This window comes from Cervus elaphus, chromosome 6 (genome assembly GCF_910594005.1).
Source record: "Cervus elaphus chromosome 6, mCerEla1.1, whole genome shotgun sequence".
Taxonomy (NCBI): domain Eukaryota; kingdom Metazoa; phylum Chordata; class Mammalia; order Artiodactyla; family Cervidae; genus Cervus; species Cervus elaphus.
In genome coordinates, this window is record NC_057820.1 from 966,812 (window position 1) to 985,282 (window position 18,471).

Here is an 18,471-nt window from a genome sequence, read left to right on the forward strand (position 1 = left end):
CCTGCAAGTGCCGGGCGGCGGGCTCTGGGGACCCCGTACACAGCGCCTTCTGGGAGGCCAGCCATAAGGTCGGAGTGCCACTGCTGGAGCCTGTGCGTCCGCTGAGGGTTTTCCAAGAAAACTTCACAGGCATCTCCGAAGTGTGAGTTTTACAAAGTGGCTTAGACTCAGTAAAACCATATTTTTTTTACATAAAAATTACATATTTTTATGTAATTACAAAGCAAACATTGACAACGAAGCAACAAAAGTCTGAAACAAAAAAAACCCTCAAGACTTTGTTTTTTTTGGCTGTGCTGGGTCTTAGTTGCAGCATGTGGGATCTAGTTCTTTGACCAGGGATTGAACCCAGGTCCCCTGTATTGGGAGCACAGAGTCTTAGCCACAGAACCGCCAGGGAAGTCCCCCTCAACACTCGTCCTATAAAAAAAAAAAAAATTATTTATTTGTCTGTGTTGGGTCTCAGTTGCGGCATGTGGGATCTAGTTCCCCAGTGAAGGATTGAACCCAGGCCACCTGTACTGGGAGCTCAGTCTTTGGATCACCAGGGAAGTCCCCAAGATTCTTCCTTTTCTTAAAAAAATAATGTTCTATTAACGTGTTTATTTCCTCGTTGCTGCTCAGGCCCTTCTCTAGCTGCCTGGAGCAGGCGCTGCCTCCAACTGTGGTGCGCAGGCTTCTCATTGCGGTGGGTCTCCTGTCGGGGAGCACGCGTGCTCGGTCTCACGGGCATCAGCAGCTGTGGCTCCCAGGCTCCAGCGCTCAGGCTCCGGAGCTGTGGCTCTCACGGTTAGCTGCTCCCCGGCATGTGGGATCTTCCCAGACCAGAGACTGAACCTGTGTCTCCTGCATTGGCAGGCAGATTTCCTCATCACTGTGCCACCAGGGAAGCCCCCTCTCAAGATTCTTTTTTTTTTTTTTTTTTGTGCAATAGAGTTTATTAAAGTATAAAAGGGATAGAGAAAGCTTCTGACATAGACATCAGAAGGGGGTAGAAAGAGTACCCCCCTCTCAAGATTCTTAAACATAAAATATACAGACTGGTGATTAAAAAGGCACATACCCCTCCCCCACCCAGATTCCAAGAAAACCGCTAACGTCAAGGTCCTCCCAGTTCACCTATTGCCATCATGTGACTTCACTCAGGAGGACTTTCGAGTCTGCCTGCCTGGGACAAAAACGCTCCTGTAATCCCTCCGTTAACCAGAAGAGCCACCACCCGGTGGAAGCGCAGCCCTTGGCTCAGGCAGGCTGCTGACTCACGTGGGAGGCGCCATCAGCATCTTCCTCCCAGAGAGGCAGAGGGTCAGCAACTTGATGGCAGGGTCCCGACGGGCCAGCAGGGAAGACGACACCCTGGTGCAGGAGCGGCACGAGCCGGGGATGACAACCCCGATAAGCCGACCACGTCTATACACGGGAGACAGGAAAATGAATCTCCGCTGGCGACAAGATCACAATCAGCCCGGAACGGTGAAGAATTAATCATGCTGGCCAAACGTAATTGAGTTCTGACACCCCTGGGTTCGAAGTACAAGAGTCAAGAATAAAGACCAGTCAGTCCCAGCCGATCGGTTACCTGTTACATTCACATGGAAAGACCAGATTATGTTAACAGTGCTAACAGGCAGGAACTAAAGTCTGAAGACAGATTTCCCTGGTGCTTAAGAGCATTCTAAAGATATAGATGTGACACCAAAGCGGTAGCTGGGGTGACTCTTCTAGAACCTGAGTCAGGTATCATGCCTCCCACCCCAGACCCCCACCCCAGACCACATCCCTCACCCTCTACTCCAGCCAGCCTGCCTCCTTCACCCCACTTACGGCCAGCACAATCCACGCTACGGCTGCAGATCATTTACAGTCCTCCCAAGGCCCCCAAGTCTCCCTCTCCACCAGCACCAGCCTGAAGTGCTGGTTCCCATCATGGGAACAGGCTCTGGTGGACGGAGTCCCCCTAAATACAGGCCCCAAGGTGAAGGTCCTCAGGGTGTGAGGACAGGTGAACTAGAGACAACTCACCTGCACTCTGCCCCAGGCCCCGCCACACACACCCCATGCGATGGGCGAGCCTGGGGTCACTGCGGCAACCACTCCTGCCTGGGGGACCCCAGAGGGGGCATGCAGGAGGGCCCCTCAGAATAAGCTCTCTCCACGGTGGGCTCCTAGGGGACAGGGTCCTGTGCGTCTCAGATGGGAAGGCTCTCCACCTCCACGGTCCTGACCACCTGCTCTGCTTCACTAAGGACCTCCCTCCCCCGTCTCTGGGGAAGGTGGGCCAGGACCTGGAAGGGCCCACCCCCAGCTAGACAGCACCCCACCCCTCCAGGAGCCAGGGAAGCAGAGGCACCTCTGGGGCTCTGCCCAGAGACCCCATCCAGCCCATCGGTCAGTGTTTTCCACCCCCCGTGTGCACAGGGCTGCCAGGGGCCACTATGCAGCAAGGGTCCGCTTTGCTTCCGTTCCCAGTGCTCCCAACCCTCCCAGGCGCTGAGGCACCTCTACCCTGCGCCCCCAACCCTCCCAGGCGCTGAGGCGCCCTCTACCCTGCGCCCCCAGCCCATCTCTCAAGCTCTCGCCCGCACCCCCGGCCGAGCCCCTCATGAGTGTGGACAGCCTGGTCACCGCCCTCCCACCTCTGGGCCTCTGTGCTGGCCGCACCCTGGGGCCAATGCTTCTGGCTCCCGCAGCACAGCTGGCTCCCAGCACACCCAGGTGTCTCCCAGCCTCCAGCCTGCCTCGCAGCCCTCCTGCCTGTGACCTGATGCCACATTCACTGTCCCCAAGTACCTGAGTGCAGGCTTACAGCGCCTGTCTGTGTCCCCCCATCCATGAGGCTGCTGGAAAGTGCGAGGTCCGCACAAGTGACGGGACCAGGAAGGGCTTCTGCCCCCCGCAAAGCACTTTGAACACAGTGGCGAGAGCCCACCCCTTGCTTAAAAGGAGCTCAGTGTCACTTCCAAGGAGGTGGCCACAGCTGCAGGCAGAGCCTGGGTATGGAGACGCACTGTGGGCGGGCGGCCCCTCGGGCTGCAGGGGGGACTGTACAGCCCTGGTCCCCAGACACGGAAAGGCCCTGGCACCCCAGCTGCAAACCAAGCAGCAAGCCGAGGCCCTGGCCTCCTAGCACCCGCTGGGTACACACTCCCTTCAGTCGCAGACTGGGGCCGAGAGGCACACACAGGACGTGGCTGGCTCCACACCCAAGGTCTGGACCCGGCTTCAGCATGACCAGGGCCCCAGGGCAGAGCTGCAAACCGACTAAAAGGAGGTCATTCACCGTCTCCGTGTCCACCCTCCCCGTGCACGCGCCCAGGACCGACGCTGACGTGGCTCCTCCCAGCACAGGCATCACCCAGCAGCCAGTCTGTCTGGCAACACAGTAAGTCAAAGAAGGTTCTTTTTATTTTTGCAGTGTCATTCCATACAAAAGCAATAGAAACATAACAGTCTTTAGAAGTTTACAACTGAATATACGAACAGAAAATCTGTACACATTATCATTTACAGCCATTTTACAAAGTGAATTAACTGATTATAAAAAAAAATTCTAATCCCTCTGCTGCCTTAACTTTTGGAGTATTTTAGGTAGAAGGCCCACTTAGTGCTATTTACAAGTACCAAATTAAGACTGTATAACTTACACATAAAATCCATTAACTTATCAGCTCAATTCAATCTTTGACTATTCAGTGCTCTGTATGAGGAAAAAATCCCATCTTGATATACTGACAAACAACCAGAAACCTAACGCTTTCCATAGAGATAGTAAAGGAGCCAATTGTGAGAACACTCATTCAGATACCAGTGAAGAAAGTCAATGCTAGACTGGTCCCAAGAACAGTTAAACCCAAACCAGCCATTTGACGAGTAGCAATTTAACATCTACTATACCTGTGGAAAAGCAGTTACAGTACACTTTCCAGGTTACCATCAAGGATGCTGGAGATTAAGCGATTAAGGTTGTTGCAAGACTGCTTCAAGTTAAATTTTCCTCAAATTTAGTTCCATTTACAATTTAAAACATGCAAAGTACACTCCCTATACATAAAATTAACATTTCTTAAGAAAACGGGGCAAGAACACTTCACCATGAAACAGCAAGCTATTAACGGGAACCTCCAGTTACAAACGAGGATGCATGCTGGGCAGTTGGCCTCCAGGTGGCGCCGGTTAGCTCATGGCCGAGAAGTCTCTCAGGGGCTCGGTTAAACAGGCCTCCAAATCAAACTCGTCCTCTGCCTGGCGGTCCATGTGCCTGACTTTGGTGGGGGTGCTGCAGAACATGTCCTGGAAGACAGAAGCACAGTCTCAGCAGCCCCTGGGGCACAGGACTTGCTGCTGAAGGGCGCTGAGCAGGGCCGCTCAACCTCTGGGGACTCAAGACTCCCCAGGATCGCAGGAAACTCCGAGAGAATTAACATTCACAGATAATGTCAAACTTTAGCTGACCTCTCAAATTCCCGCCCCCAACCCTGCCCCATGAGAAACGGAGCAACCCTTTAAGTCCTCTGAGCCGCAGCCACTCGAGGCGGTGGGAGCCATGATGTGGCTCAGAAGCACTGCTGAGCCAGAAACCAGATCGGGACGGCCACCCTCAGCTCTGGCCCTGGGCTGACATGACCTCACTCCACCCAAAAACAGGGGCCAAGGTGTTCAACCTGAACCTAATCTAAGGGGACAACATGAAACCGCCCACCGAGGAGCCTGAACCCCTCTAAGAAGTCGTTTCATGGGGGAAAACAGGAAGATTATTCTAAACTACAGGGAATTAAAGAGACGTGGCTATTAAACATGTAATCCTTGATTAAACTCCATATCAAGAGAGAGAAAAAGACCTGTGAAAAGGGTATTACTGGGACAAGCGGAAAGCCTGAACAGCCTGTTTACGCGGCAGCGGTATTCTAGCAAGGTGGCCTTTGTGCACAGCAGTGACGCTGTGGCGTCTCTCTGCTCAGCTGAGCAGCTCTCCCCCGGGCTCCCGCTCCCGAGGGGGACCTGCGGGCTCACCTGTTCCCACCCATCCTGCTCTCTCGCCTCCCGCATCCCCCACCTCCGCATCACTTCTCCCTGGAGGTCCCAGGACCCCCCACAAGGACCCTTGCCTCTATCTGCACAGCCGCCCTCCCAACTTGTCTGATCACAAGCACACGATCAGAATCCGTTTGCTGAGCTGGGATGAGGGTCACTCAATCCAGATCAAGGACACCACTTGCTGAGATCGTTCGGCATTGGTTTCTCTGTAGTCCTGCCTGCATCTGAATACCCACTAAACTGGGATCCTCCTGTGGTTAAATATCCTGTTTTCATTTGACAAGTTTCCAGGTTACTAGTCCTCAAAAAGCATTTGTGGTAGCTGTATCCCTCATGAATATCTCTGTCATCCTTCTATGTTGGTGTTTGTGTTACTTCTAACACCTCTCAGAGTCAGAGAGGACCCGGGGTGCAGGTGGCCCCACGACTGGAAGGACAGGTACCTGTTTACCAGGGCAACAGGTGGCAGGCAGGGAAAGGCAGTTGTGCACTTTGATTTTACCTGCTCCTTAGCTGTTCACAGTACAGGCTGGTCTTATATAAAGCCTGAGTTTTTCAAGAAAACATTTACTTCTAGTTTTTAACCTGTTTTTCCTTCCACTTCGTGGGCAGGATATTTCTACATGTAAGTACTGGAGCAATCTCCTTCATAACAAGTGAGAGGTCAATCACTTCAGTCATGTCTGACTTTTTGAGACCCAACAGACTGCAGCCCATCAGGCTCCTCTGTCCATGGGATTTCCCAGGCAAGAATACTAGAGTGGGTCGCCATTTCCTCCTCCAGGGGATCTTCCCGACCCAGGGATGGACCTTGCATTGCAGTCTCTTCACCACTGAGCCTCTGGGAAAGCCCCTGTGATAACAAAGGCACCCTTTGCTGTGAAGTGCTATTGTGTGTGGCTTGCACACACGCAGAGAAGCCTGAAGAACTCGCACTCAATCAGTAACCACAGACTGAGAGACGGAGGAGTCTGTACACTGCTTTTCATCTTCTGAGTTTTTTTTTTTTTTCCCTGCCCCAAAACATGTCCTTTTTAAAAATTGGCAAATGTGGGGAAACCCCCAGGCCCAAAGCATCTCTCCATTTATGACAGCTAGCCAGTGATCCTGTATCAGCAATTCACCAGCACAAACTAAATAGCCTAAAATTAACACTAATGACAAGGCCTGTATCTAACACCAGAACTAGAAAAGACCTTTTACTTTTAAATGAAAATGGTGGTATTGATTAGTCAGACCAAACCCAAAATCTTAAAATAGGGATCCATCAAATCTGACATTTCAATAAAGTCAGAGAAAGAGGTAAGGACCCCTTCTTCTAAGCATCAGAATCAAATTTCAGCTTAAAGTTCAGTTTATAAAGGGACATATGTTATAAACAATAAATCTGAAACACTTGTGCGGAAAGGCACTTACGAAGTTGTCCTGAGAGCTTGTCTGGGACTCAGAGCTGCTTTCTGCGGACTCAGTCTCCATCTCCCCGAGGTCCACAGGATGTCTGTGCAGTGAACACATGCGTGTCAGTCACCACGTGAGGGAAACAGGAGGCACGTGATGCAGGCGAGCAAGCTAGGCCGGGTCCGTGAGGCCCACGCTGCCACATGCGCTCCCTGCACCGCCTCTGCCCTGACGAGAGGACGCCCCCCACTCCTCCGCCCAGGCCCTCCCCAAGGAACACTGGCAGCAGCCACCACAGGCAGGATGTCCACCGTGCTCAGAGCACACAAGAAGAAGCTGCCCACTCCTGCGCGTGGCCAACCGTCTGTACACACCCACAAGCATCCCTGTAAGTAGAAGCGACAACAGTAAAGTCCGGTTTGGGGGGACAGACACTGACAAACCAAACTACACACCACCACTCATTTTTCCAATTTCCTGCTGACAGAGAGAACGGGACAATAGTGACAACTGGAAAGAAACCAGGGTGTGTCTGTGAAGGTGAGGCCAACCTCATAAAGATGTATTAGACATCGTTTCAAACCTGACAGTTCTAATAAACATCCCCAGCTCAGAGCAAAAACTCAGAAATCTGGACTAACCGCATCTCTGAGAGAGGGAGATGTTCAAACGAGGGAACCGAGGAGAGAACCACAGACCAGCCTCCACCTCCCTGCCCACTTGGCATCCGGACCACATGGCAGTTCAACCTGAGACCTTTTCCACTGGACAAAGTTTTAAAAGATAAAAACCTTTCATAGGCAAAAAAAAAAAAAAAGGAAAACCTTTTACTTTTACATTGCTGTTCAGTCACTAAGTCATATCTGACCCTTTTGCAACCCTGTGGACTGAAACACTATGCTCCTCTGTCCATAGGGTTCTCCAGGCAAGAATACTGGATGTTTTCCTTCTCCAGGGATCTTCCCGACCCAGGGACTGAACCCACATCTCCTGCACTGGCAGGAGGACTCTCTACCACTGAGCCAACTGGGAAGCCCCAATTTTCATTGGAGTACAGTTGCTTTACGAGCTCGTGTCAGTTTTTACCAAACAGCAAAGTGAATCCACTATGCACACTTGTTGCTGTTTAGTCCCTAAGTCATGTGCGACTCTGTGATCCCACGGACTGTAGCCCGCCAGGCTCCTCTGTCCATAGGATTTCCCAGGCAATACTGGAGTGGGGTGCCATTTCCTTTTCCAGGAGATTTTCCCAACCCAGGGATCAAGCCCGAGTCTCTTGCAAGTGGATTCCATACCACTGAGCCGCCTAGCTCAACAATTACTCAAGCTTTTCAAGATGTTTTATCTTAAAAAACAAACAAAACCCCATGTACCTCTACTAACATGAGTTTGTCGTAGCTACAAACAGTTAAGTCCAACCCAGGAAGCACATCCCTCCCCCCAGCCCTCCGGGAGCCCACACGGCCGGCTTCGGACACTAGCACAGAGAACAGCCACGATACAGGAGGACCCGCCACACAGTGAGAGAGCTGCTGCCATCACGCAGACAGGGGGGACAGGACTCTAAGAGACGCACATTTCTTGCAAATCACATCCTTCTTCAGCTGGGGGATCCCAAAAATGCAGAGCCACCTTCCAGAGTCTGATCTGCTGGTCCCACGACCGCCGACTGTACTTCTTGAATTTGTTGGGGGTTTTGGGATGAACGCCGGGCTGTCGAAGGTGCCTACAGGGAAAGAGGGATGATCCTGGTGCGCAACTAGACCCACGTGTGAACATGAGCCGAACAGCACTACCTCGCTGACTGCTCATCCCTCGCAATCCACGCTCCAGTAAAGGACACCTGCATTCAGCCCAGCAGCTGCCATGCTCTGTAAAGCTCCCTCTGTATCCTTGTGCGGGAAGCGGGACGCATGCTCCTTACATACACTGGGTAAGGCTCATGTTCTTCTCTAGTAAAAGCTTTACAATCTGTAACCTGAACTTAACTTTTCCCCCGTCATGTACTTTAGTAGTCTCACATTTATAAGACAGCTATGATTCCTAAGAAACGTTACCTAACATTCTAAATTATGAAAATGTTACTTGTCTTCATGTCCTTGGTTTTGCAGTCACCAACAGATTCTTCTTTTTTTTTTTTTTCAGATTCTTCTTTATATAAGTGCCTGAAGGTCATTAATAACACAGCTCTTAGCAGGTGAAAGACACCCAGAATCAGATTCACCACCTACGCAGGTGACCTGGCCAGCCCACGCTGGTGGCAGAGGACTACCTGGGGACTTCTTTAATGTAGCGGTCGTAGGCGATGGTGTTCTTCCCGTAGTTGATCTGTTTCTGTCTCCGCATCAGGACACTTTCATCCGTCTCCAAGTCGGCTGGCAATGCGGACACAGACTCCTTCGAATCCGAACTAAACAGAAGGAAAATAACACAGCAAACCTCACAAATAAGATCACTATGTAAGAAAATGTGTAAACACAATAAAAGAGCATTTGCCCTCTGGATTTCCAAACTATATTAACTCCAGAACAGTCTAGAATCTCTGAATATATGGAAATTTAGTACAGGATACATATTTCAAATCAGTGAAGAACAGAAAAAATAATAAATACTATTGAGAGTCAGCATTTCACGTTCACATGTTCACCTTATTTGTCATGAGTAAGTCACAGGGTTATTAGTTAGAAAAGAAATGATTACACAGCATTTACCTTCCTGATGATGACTTTCTCTCTCTTCCAAAGTCATTTATGAGGAGTTTCCTTTTATATCTGAGAGCAAAGTAAATAAATGTTGCTGTTTTTACAAAGGTACAGAAATCAACACAATGCTTTCAGAGCTACAAAGCCTCTGTGAGGGTGCGGTCTGGTAAGGGGATTAAGTAATAGTCACAGTAAGGTGGCTTCTTTTTCAACCTCCCTCAATCACCACTCTCCGGTGAGAAGATAAAGGCTACTTGCCAAGACCATACAAGATGCTTAAAGCAACCAGTTCTGAAAGAAAACTACTGCTGCCAATTAAGTAGTGAGACCATGGAACTTTACATCTCTCTTAACCCTGAAACCTTCAGGAAAAACTAAACGTGAGCTGAAATGAAGTCTTTATTTCTAATACCACAATCACTCACTAATGAAACACATGCCTGTTGGGCACCGCTCACCTTGGGAAGACTGCACACCTTCCCACCCCCAACCTCCTTCCTTGTGGATGTCACCGGGAATTTGCTTTCTAGCACAGCAACAACCAACACCCAACTTTGCAAAGTTATGTCACCAACCAAAAAACACAGTACAATCTAACCTGGAAACTGCCTCTAGCTAGAAGTTCATGCTAGGGTCCAAAAGATGTCACATATTCTGGTGCCTCACCCTGCCCCAAGTTTGCTGGGGCATCCCAGTGAAGTCTGGACACCAGGAGACAATCAATTAATCTCCTTCTGTGTATCTAGAACCATCCCATGAGAACTAAAACACTAGTCCCTGAAATCATTTTCTGTAGGATCTCATTCTTTCTGGAACCCATTCAGGTATGATAAGGGATTCCCTGGTGGCTCAGAGAGTAAAGAGTCTGCCTGCAACGCGGGAGACTGGAGTTCAATCCCTGGGTCGGGAAGATTCTCGGGAGAAAATGGCAACCCACTCCAGTATTCTTGCCTGGAAAATCCCACGGACAGAGGAGCCAGGTGGGCTACAGCCCATAGGGTCGCAAGAGTCGGACATGACTAAGCGACTTCACTTTCACTTTCAGGTATAACTAAAACCCATTTTCCAATTTTCAGACTGTTGGTGTGTAGTGTGAGCCAGCTGCCTTGACATACAGCAAGCTCACTGCTCACCCCTCACCACCTGGTGGGAAGTAAGGCAGACCACCACCATCAAAAGCTCCATCACCTGGTCTGCTCAAAAGCAGCACCTTTCCATCAGAAAGGGTGTGATCCAGAGTGGCCCGAAACAGCACGAGGGCAGGACAACTTCCAGAGAGGAACAAAGAGGAGTCCAACAACAGGAGGGTCAAGACAAACAGGGTCTCCCTGCATCAAACAGGTGCTGGAGACGGTCCCCAGCAAGGGGTGACAGTGGGGGTCAAGACACACAGCACTGGGGCTCCACAGTCCAGTGGTTAGGACTCTACACTCCCAATGCAGGAAGCACAGGTTCAATCCCTGGTCAGGGAACCAAGATTCTGCATGCCAAGCACAGTCAAAAGAAAAAAAAATACACAAGGACATGACCAGAGTTGTTATAAACCTTGTGAACAAACACAAAAACTGCACAGACCAAGTCAAACAGCCTAACTTTTCACAGCTGAGAAAAATCAACATCTATATAAATACAACTCATTCAAAATACTGGAGCCTGTCAACTCCCAGTTCACTCTTCTACCCACGTAGACTATCTGTCCACATACATTTTAATGTCTGAAAGAAATTAAGTGGCCCCTTAAATGGTCATAACCAACCTCAACGTGTGCCTGTGTCCTTTCCAATGGAGGCAGCTCTAAACACCACTGACCACTGCAGACGCAGAGGAAGCAGTCTGGCCCTGCTTCCCTGCTTGACAGTGAGGACAGACCTTCTCATCCAAATTAAGAACCAACAGACTCTTGGCTCAATATACTTCAATTAATTTCAAGCCACAGCATTTTAACTCAAGGCTCATTCACTGGATTGGATGGCATATATCAAGTAGAAGAAAGGCCCCAAAACACCAGGGAGAATGTAATCCTGGGATGAGCAGGGGTGAAGAATGCCATCATCTTCTCAACTGTAAGGAGCTGAGGGAGAGGACGTAACTTGGAATTGAACTTGAACACACACAACTTTGGGCAGGCCTGCAAAGGGGTCACAGACCCCAAGTCAGGGACTTCCCTGCATTCTGGCACTTCTGAGCTATTACCTGAGGCAGGTGTCAGTCAAGAGCGCATTCCCCAGTGGAGTGGGAACAGCCAGTGTGGAAGGTCAGAGCACATGGCCATAGATGCCTGCAGCCCAGCCAGCCACTTGTCCAACCACAGCCACCCTAGGACAGCGCCAAGACACTGGTCCACAAATGTCAGTTGGCAGGCTCAACAGACCAGCTTAAGACGTGGCTGGACCCCACCGTTTCCCATCCAGCAGGCCTGGGGTGGGGCCTGAAAACCCGCATTTCTCACAAGTTCCCAGGAGCTGTGATGTGGCTGGTTGGGGGCCCACCACCACTTTAGGATATGCCTCAAATTTCATATACACTTTAAAACACCACAGGTAACACTTCAAAGTGGTCTAAAATATATACCTTGCAATTTCTTTGTTAACTCTGGTCCTCATTTCATCTTCTTCCACTGCACTTGCCCAGTCTGAACATCTAGAACGGGGCTTAGGGCCTTCGGGAGTGGTAAAGCTGCAAAACAATGAAAGGGCATGTTTGAACCATGACACAACTTTCAGTTTCCTTTCAAATCATGTATCAGGAAATGTTCTGAGGTTGTTTGGAGAGTGCCAAGAAAATGGGCTCCAGAGTAATCAGCTCCATTAACTCCCTAGCTCACCAAGTTCCAGCAATTCGCTCCAAGCCTCTCTGGGTTCTGTTTGTTAAACAACCGTGCACTCCCTATGTGTCAGCTAGATTATGAGAACACAGTCCATGGGGGGAAAGGCAGACCAAGTCAACAGGTATCATTAGCACCAAGAAGTGCACTTATCTAATACAACTTTTTCTGTAAAAAGTTTTGTTTTTTTAAAAGGATTTTAAAGAAAGATTTCAGCTAATACATTCTCAGTGCTAAGCAGAGTGACCAACACCTAATAAATGTGGCTAGTATTTACTTCCAGATGCACGCAATTAACGGTTCAGAATATATCACATCATAATTAAAATGTGGGGAATAAAAATATCCTTCAGAGCTCTTACCACATCAGGGCTTAGTCTACTGATAAAGGCATCCCTAGAGTTGGATACATTTAATCTAGGAGCTCAGTTCTATCTAGAACTCAAGGAAATCTTCAGTCAAGTTCAGGCAATTTGAAAGCATGGGGCTTCATGCCAAGAATTGTGGCAGCTAGAATTGTTGGTATGTCTGTTATTTATAGATAAGATGTAAACTCACATTTTTATCTTTCTTCCTCAACTTTCTATTGGTCACTACTCATACATCAAAAAGAGAACTTCAACTGCAACAACAAGCAATTTTATATATTCTAGCTGAAAACTCAATGGCATGCTTCGAAAATGCAACAGCAATAACCAAAGAAATAATCCCCTTACGTAATTGTAATTTCTTCCCTTAGTTACCCCAACCAGAAAAACTCAAATCCTAAAAACAAATTTCTACAGTATAAATATGGTTGGCAGGGTCTGAAATCAAATTATTGAACAAGTTAAAATGACTCAAGATTGTATCTCAGACACAGAGGAAAATCAAATGGAGGTGTGCCCAGGGTTAGACATCAACACTCTCAATAGTGTGTCAAGAGGTCCAGGTCTGCATTTCCCAGCCATAACAGGTGCCTCAGCTTTTAAAAGGTACTGAAAAGACTCTTGAGAGTCCCTTGGACAGCAAGATCAAACCATCAATCCTAAAGGAAATCAACCCTGAATATTCATTGGAAAGACTGATGTGGAAGCGCGAACTCTGTGGCCACCTGATGTGAAGAGCCGACTCATTGGAAAAGACCCTGATGCTCGGAAAGACTGAGGATAAGAGAAGGGGACAACAGAGGATGAGATGGTTGGTTGACACCACTGACTCAATGGACATGAGTTTGAGCAAACTCAGGGAGATAATGAAGGACAGGGAAGCCTGGCGTGCTGCAGTCCAAGGAGATGCAGAGTCAGACACAACTTGGCAACTGAACAATGCCCTTTTACGCCATCTCACATTTTGGTAGCTCGACAGACACTACCTTTTGTGGAACTGAAACTCATGTTTTAGATTAGGCAAATTACATTCACCACCTCACCCCTAGCTTGGGATGAGTACTTGTGGGGAAAGTGCTCAAATGGAAGATAAAGGTTTATTTACACACTGAACTAATGTCCCTTCAAAGGGATCAGTTCTTGTATCCATGGAGATGTGGATGGCTCCACTCTCCAAGAACCTGCATCATGTTCCACTGCCACCACAGGGGACTGTGGGAATAAAAGCACACAGAACAAACGGCAGGGGCAACGCACCTAGGACAGGAACATTGCTGGCACAGGAACAAGGAGGCCTGTGTGGCTGTGAGCCACAGGCGGAATCCCAGAATACAAAGGAATTTTAAAGCAATTAAGCAGTTAAGGATTTAACATTTTGTCTTCAGTTAAAAGTGAGATCACTGCAGGGGTCAAAGCTTGATCTCAAAGATAGCTTTGTGATAGCTATCTTTGTGATGGCATCTTTGTGATGCCAAAGAATGTTCAAAATACTGTACAATTCTGCTCACTTCACATGCTGGTAAGGTAATGCTCAAATCCTTCAAGTTAAGCCTCAAAAGTATCTGAATCAAGACTTCCCAGATGTATAAGCTAGATTTAGAAAAGGCAGAGGAACCAGAGATGATATTGTCAACATTGACTGGCTCACGGAGAAAGCAACAGAATTCCAGAAAAACACCTACTTCTGCTTCATTTACCTGAAAGACTTTGTGTGGAAAATTCTTAAGAGATGGGAATACCAGACCACCTTACCTGCCTCCTGAGAAACCTGTATGCAGGTCAAGAAGCAACAGTCAGAACCAGATATGGAACAACGGACTGGTTCCAAACTGGGAAAGGAGTACAATAAAGCTGTGTATCATCACCCTGTTTATTTAACTTACATGCACAGTACATCATGCGAAATGCTGGGCTGGATGAGTCACAAGCTGGAATCAACTGCCAGGAGAAATATCAATAACCTCAGATGTGCAGATGATACCACTTAAATGGCAGAAAGTGAAGAGGAACTAAAGAGCTTCTTGATGAGGATGAAAGAGGAGAGTGAAAAAGCTGGCTTGAAACTCGACATTCAAAAAACTAAGATCATGGCATCCAGTCCCATCACTTTATGGCAAATAGATGGGGAAACAGTGGAACAGTGACAGACTATTTTCTTGGGCTCCAAAATCATTGGGGATGGTGACTGCAGCCACGAAATTAATAGACATTTGCTCCTGGGAAGGAAAGCTATGACAAACCGAGACACTGTATTAAAAATCAGAGACATCACTTTGCCAACAAAGGTCTGTATAGTCAAAGCTGTGGTTTTTCCAGTAATCACGCACGGATGTTAGAGTTGAACCATAAAGAAGGCTGAGCACCAAAGAATTGATGTTTTCAAATTGTAGTGCTGGAGAACTCTTGAGAGTCCCTTGGACAGCAAGGAAATCAAACCTGAATATTCATTCCAAGGACTGATGCTGAAGCTCCAATACTTTAGCCACCTGATGTGAAGAGCCAACTTACTAGAAAAGACTCCCAACACTGGGAAAGATTGAAGGCAGGAGGAGAAAGGGGCGACAGGGGGTGAGATGGTTGGATGGCATCACCAACTCAATGGACATGAGTTTGAGCAAACTCCACAAGATGGTGAAGGACAGGGGAAGCCTGGAGTGCCGCAGTCCATGGGGTCGCAAGAGCTGAACTCCACTTAGCAACTGCACAATAACCTATTCCTCACATCTAGCCCCAGGGCTGTTAGAGCCTCTCCTTCTCTCACATCTTTCCCCAAGAAATCTCAAATCTTTAAAAGTCACAGGTATGCTGATCCTCAATTTATGCCTCCCCACCCAGACTGTTAGATGCTGCTCTCTCAATATCTTTTCTTTACTCATCTCAAAAACTTAAAGCCTAATCACTGACTTCTTCCCCAGACCAGGTCTGGTCCACACCTTCCTCTTGCTAACAAAGTTTCATAAGAGACCAAGGTCTGCAGGTCTCAAAGCTAGAGTCGTCTCTGACTCCTCCCTGCACCGGCCCCTTAACCCATCAAGTACTGAGAGTCCTGCCTTAGAAGTCTACCCTAAGCTACACACTCCTTATACCGTCTCCACAGCTCGGTCTTCACCACCCCTTTCACCTGACTTGGCAGCTGTCCCCCACCCTTTGTTCTCCTCTAGCCAGTCCTCATACTAGCTAAATGCCTCCCCACCTGAGGGCCCTGGTGTGTGGATCCTCAAGGGACCACCTCCCATCTCATCCGGACCGAGGCCTTTCCAGACCACGGATCTGAAGAGCTTGCCGGCCTTCACCACCGGACACCCGCTGCGTGTACTCCAGAAACTCCTGTCTCCCTGAAATACTTTGTCTGACTTGCTGACCCACCCGTGTCAAGAGTATAAGAACAAAAAAGAAACCATGGTTGGCAGGGTGTCTTGACCTGCCCAACACACTGCCCAGACTAGAAAACACTCAAGTAAACTGCAAATTGCAGAAGTACGGCCAAGGCTCCTCAGAAGGGAAGTGCCTCAGGAGCATCAGGGTGCAAAGAGGGTCCTGGAGGTTAAGGCTTGGTTTGCATCCTGGCACCCACCTTCTGTGACTGCTACAACACCCAACTTTCCTGACTCTTTCACGGGGGAGCCTGACTCGCCGTGTTGGAACGTTCTATAAAGTTTGTGGTGGCCCTCAATGCCATCCCTGGAACCTAGCAGGGCTCGCTGACTGAGACTGAGCCCAGTTTTTGTTGACACCCGTCACTGAGACACCTCCTCGGACCCTCAGGGACCTCCCAGTCCTGTTGTGACGCACAGGGGCCAGGGCTAGTCACGGGTGGTGACCCAGGGGCGCCCCGACTAGCTGAGTGCTGTTGGTGACCCACCGGCAACCCCCAGTCAGGTGAGGGGAACCTCCGCCCAGGCCCCCTGAGCCGCCGTAAGGGGCCCACCTGTCGGGTCTGTGACCGCTGGGCGGCCTTGCGAGGCCCTCGGCGTCTTCGGGCTTCCGGCGCCTCCCGTCGGCCGTGCGCTTGCGTCCGAGGCTCCAACGCGCAGGGGGTGGAGGGCTGGCGACGAGAGACCGCGTCAGAGCGAGGTGGCCTGGGACTCCCGCCCAGGACCCCCGTCCAGACCCCGCCCGCCGCGCGCCCGCCCGGGAGCACCCGGCGCGCGGCCCGACCTCACCTGGCGTCGTTGTCGCGACGGTTCTCGTACCCGGCGGGGCTTCGCGGCCTGTAGGCCATGGCGACGCAGCGGGCGGGCTCCTAGGGTCCGGTGGCGCGGGAAGCAGACGCGAGTCTCTCTCAGCGAGGCGCTGACTGACGCGCGCGCCCCGCCCCCAACCGTATTTATCAGGCGACGCCCCGCCCCCGGGCTCCCGCGCGCGCCGCGCCGGGCGAGACCATCGGGCCGGGGCCCAGGGGTAGCCCCTCGGCAGCGCGCGCCGCGCAAGCTGCCCAGGCCGGGGCGGCCGCCGTGAAACTGCTGCCCCGCGCACTGCCGTCCGGGCGGCGAAGGGGTTCCGCCGGGGAGACTGAGGCGAGGCCCTAAGAAAAGGTTGTCCCCTCCGCCATGGAGGCGGCCGGTCCGCCGGGACGCTCGATGCTGATTGGCCGCGCCTTCGCGGGCGGGGTAGGGGTATTGGCGGGAGATTCGGCGGCAGGCGACACGGTCGCGCCGAGGGGGCAAAGGACGCGCCTCCAATTGGCCTAGCCCAGGTTTGGGGCGCTCTCCGATTGGTCGGCACGGCGGGACTTTGTCCGCGCTGGCGGGAACCCGGAACCCGGAAGGGGAGGCGGCCTCGGGCTGCGGGCTTCGCGCCCCGAAAAGTCTGTGGTAACTCGCTGCCGGCGTCAGATGCCCAGACCTGTGAGCCTATGTCACGTTGTTCACACACACACACACACACACACACACAACCTGTGAGCCGACGTCACGTTCTTCACAGACACACACAATCTGTGAGCCTATGTCACGTTCTTCACACACACACAACCTGTGAGCCTATGTCACGTTGTTCACACACACACACACACCTGTGAGCCTACGTCACGTTCTTCACAGACACACACACAACCTGTGAGCCTATGTCACGTTCTTCACACACACACACACACACACACACACACACACACACACAACCTGTGGGCCTACGTCACGTTCTTCACAGACACACACACACAACCTGAGAGCCTATGTCACGTTCTTCTCACACACACACACACACACACACACACACAAAACCTGTGGGCCTACATCACATCTTCACACACACACACACACCCTGTGGGCCTACGTCATCACATTCTTCACACACACACATACCCCTTCCCTTCCCTCCCTCCCTCACTGGGCCGGACCCTTGGCCAGTCTCCATGCATTAGGTGGTGATGCTTGTGTGCAAATAGATAAGAGACTTGGGTTCAATCCCAGGGTTGGGAAGATCTCCTAGAGAAGGCAATGGCAACCCACTCCTGTATTCTTGCCTGGGAATGCCCTCCCATGGGCAGAGGAGCCTGGAGGGCTACAGCCCACGTTTTAGGGAAAAGCCAATTCTGACTCCATGCTGGAACTGTTTGACAATCATACATAAACCCTGGCTCAGAGAATCCTGCTTTTCTGCCTGACTCTAAAGTGCCTTTGTTCAGAACCCTGTCCACCTGTAGATGGCAGGAAGAAATTAACATATACCCTGCCTGAGGTTTGCAATTCTAGGAAACATTTGCAAGATTATTGGCCTTTTTACTATTCCCTCACCTCCCCGTCTCTGACCTATGAAAGAATCTGGCATCCAGACCCCAATGACATGGTTCTTTTGAGACAGTCTGCCATCTTCTCAGTCAGCCGGCTCTCAGAATAAAGTATTCCTTGCCTCAACACCTCGTCTGAGTCACTGGCCTGCAGTGCAGCGAGCAGAGCGAGCTTGGACTCCGTAACACATGAGGTCGCAAAGTCAGACATGACTTAGTGACTAAACTATCAGAGGACTATAGTGAAAAGAAAATCAAGTATCTCCAAGATATAAAAAATTCCAGTCCACTGGCTTTCAGTGGGTCGTGTGTACTTCATAAACATGTTCAGGGTCCAGCAGCAGCATAAGGGAGAGGGAGCTTGTGCTGTTGTGGAGCTCCCCCCAGCCAAGCGGCTGCACCACCAGGCTCCGCGTG

General features: G+C 50.3%; 1 protein-coding gene across 1 annotated transcript; it reads right to left on the minus strand.

Moving 5' to 3' along the window:
* Positions 1-3,382: 3,382 nt before the first annotated feature.
* Positions 3,383-16,646, minus strand: LOC122696242 (stem-loop binding protein). The gene is made up of 8 exons (XM_043905950.1): positions 16,490-16,646; positions 16,255-16,371; positions 11,706-11,810; positions 9,144-9,203; positions 8,705-8,842; positions 8,009-8,158; positions 6,451-6,532; positions 3,383-4,290 (listed from the first exon to the last, which is right to left on the minus strand). Exons 1-8 carry the CDS (start codon positions 16,546-16,548, stop codon positions 4,174-4,176), a joined length of 828 nt encoding a protein of 275 aa, XP_043761885.1. The 5' UTR covers positions 16,549-16,646; the 3' UTR covers positions 3,383-4,173.
* Between the last annotated feature and the right edge of the window lie 1,825 nt (positions 16,647-18,471).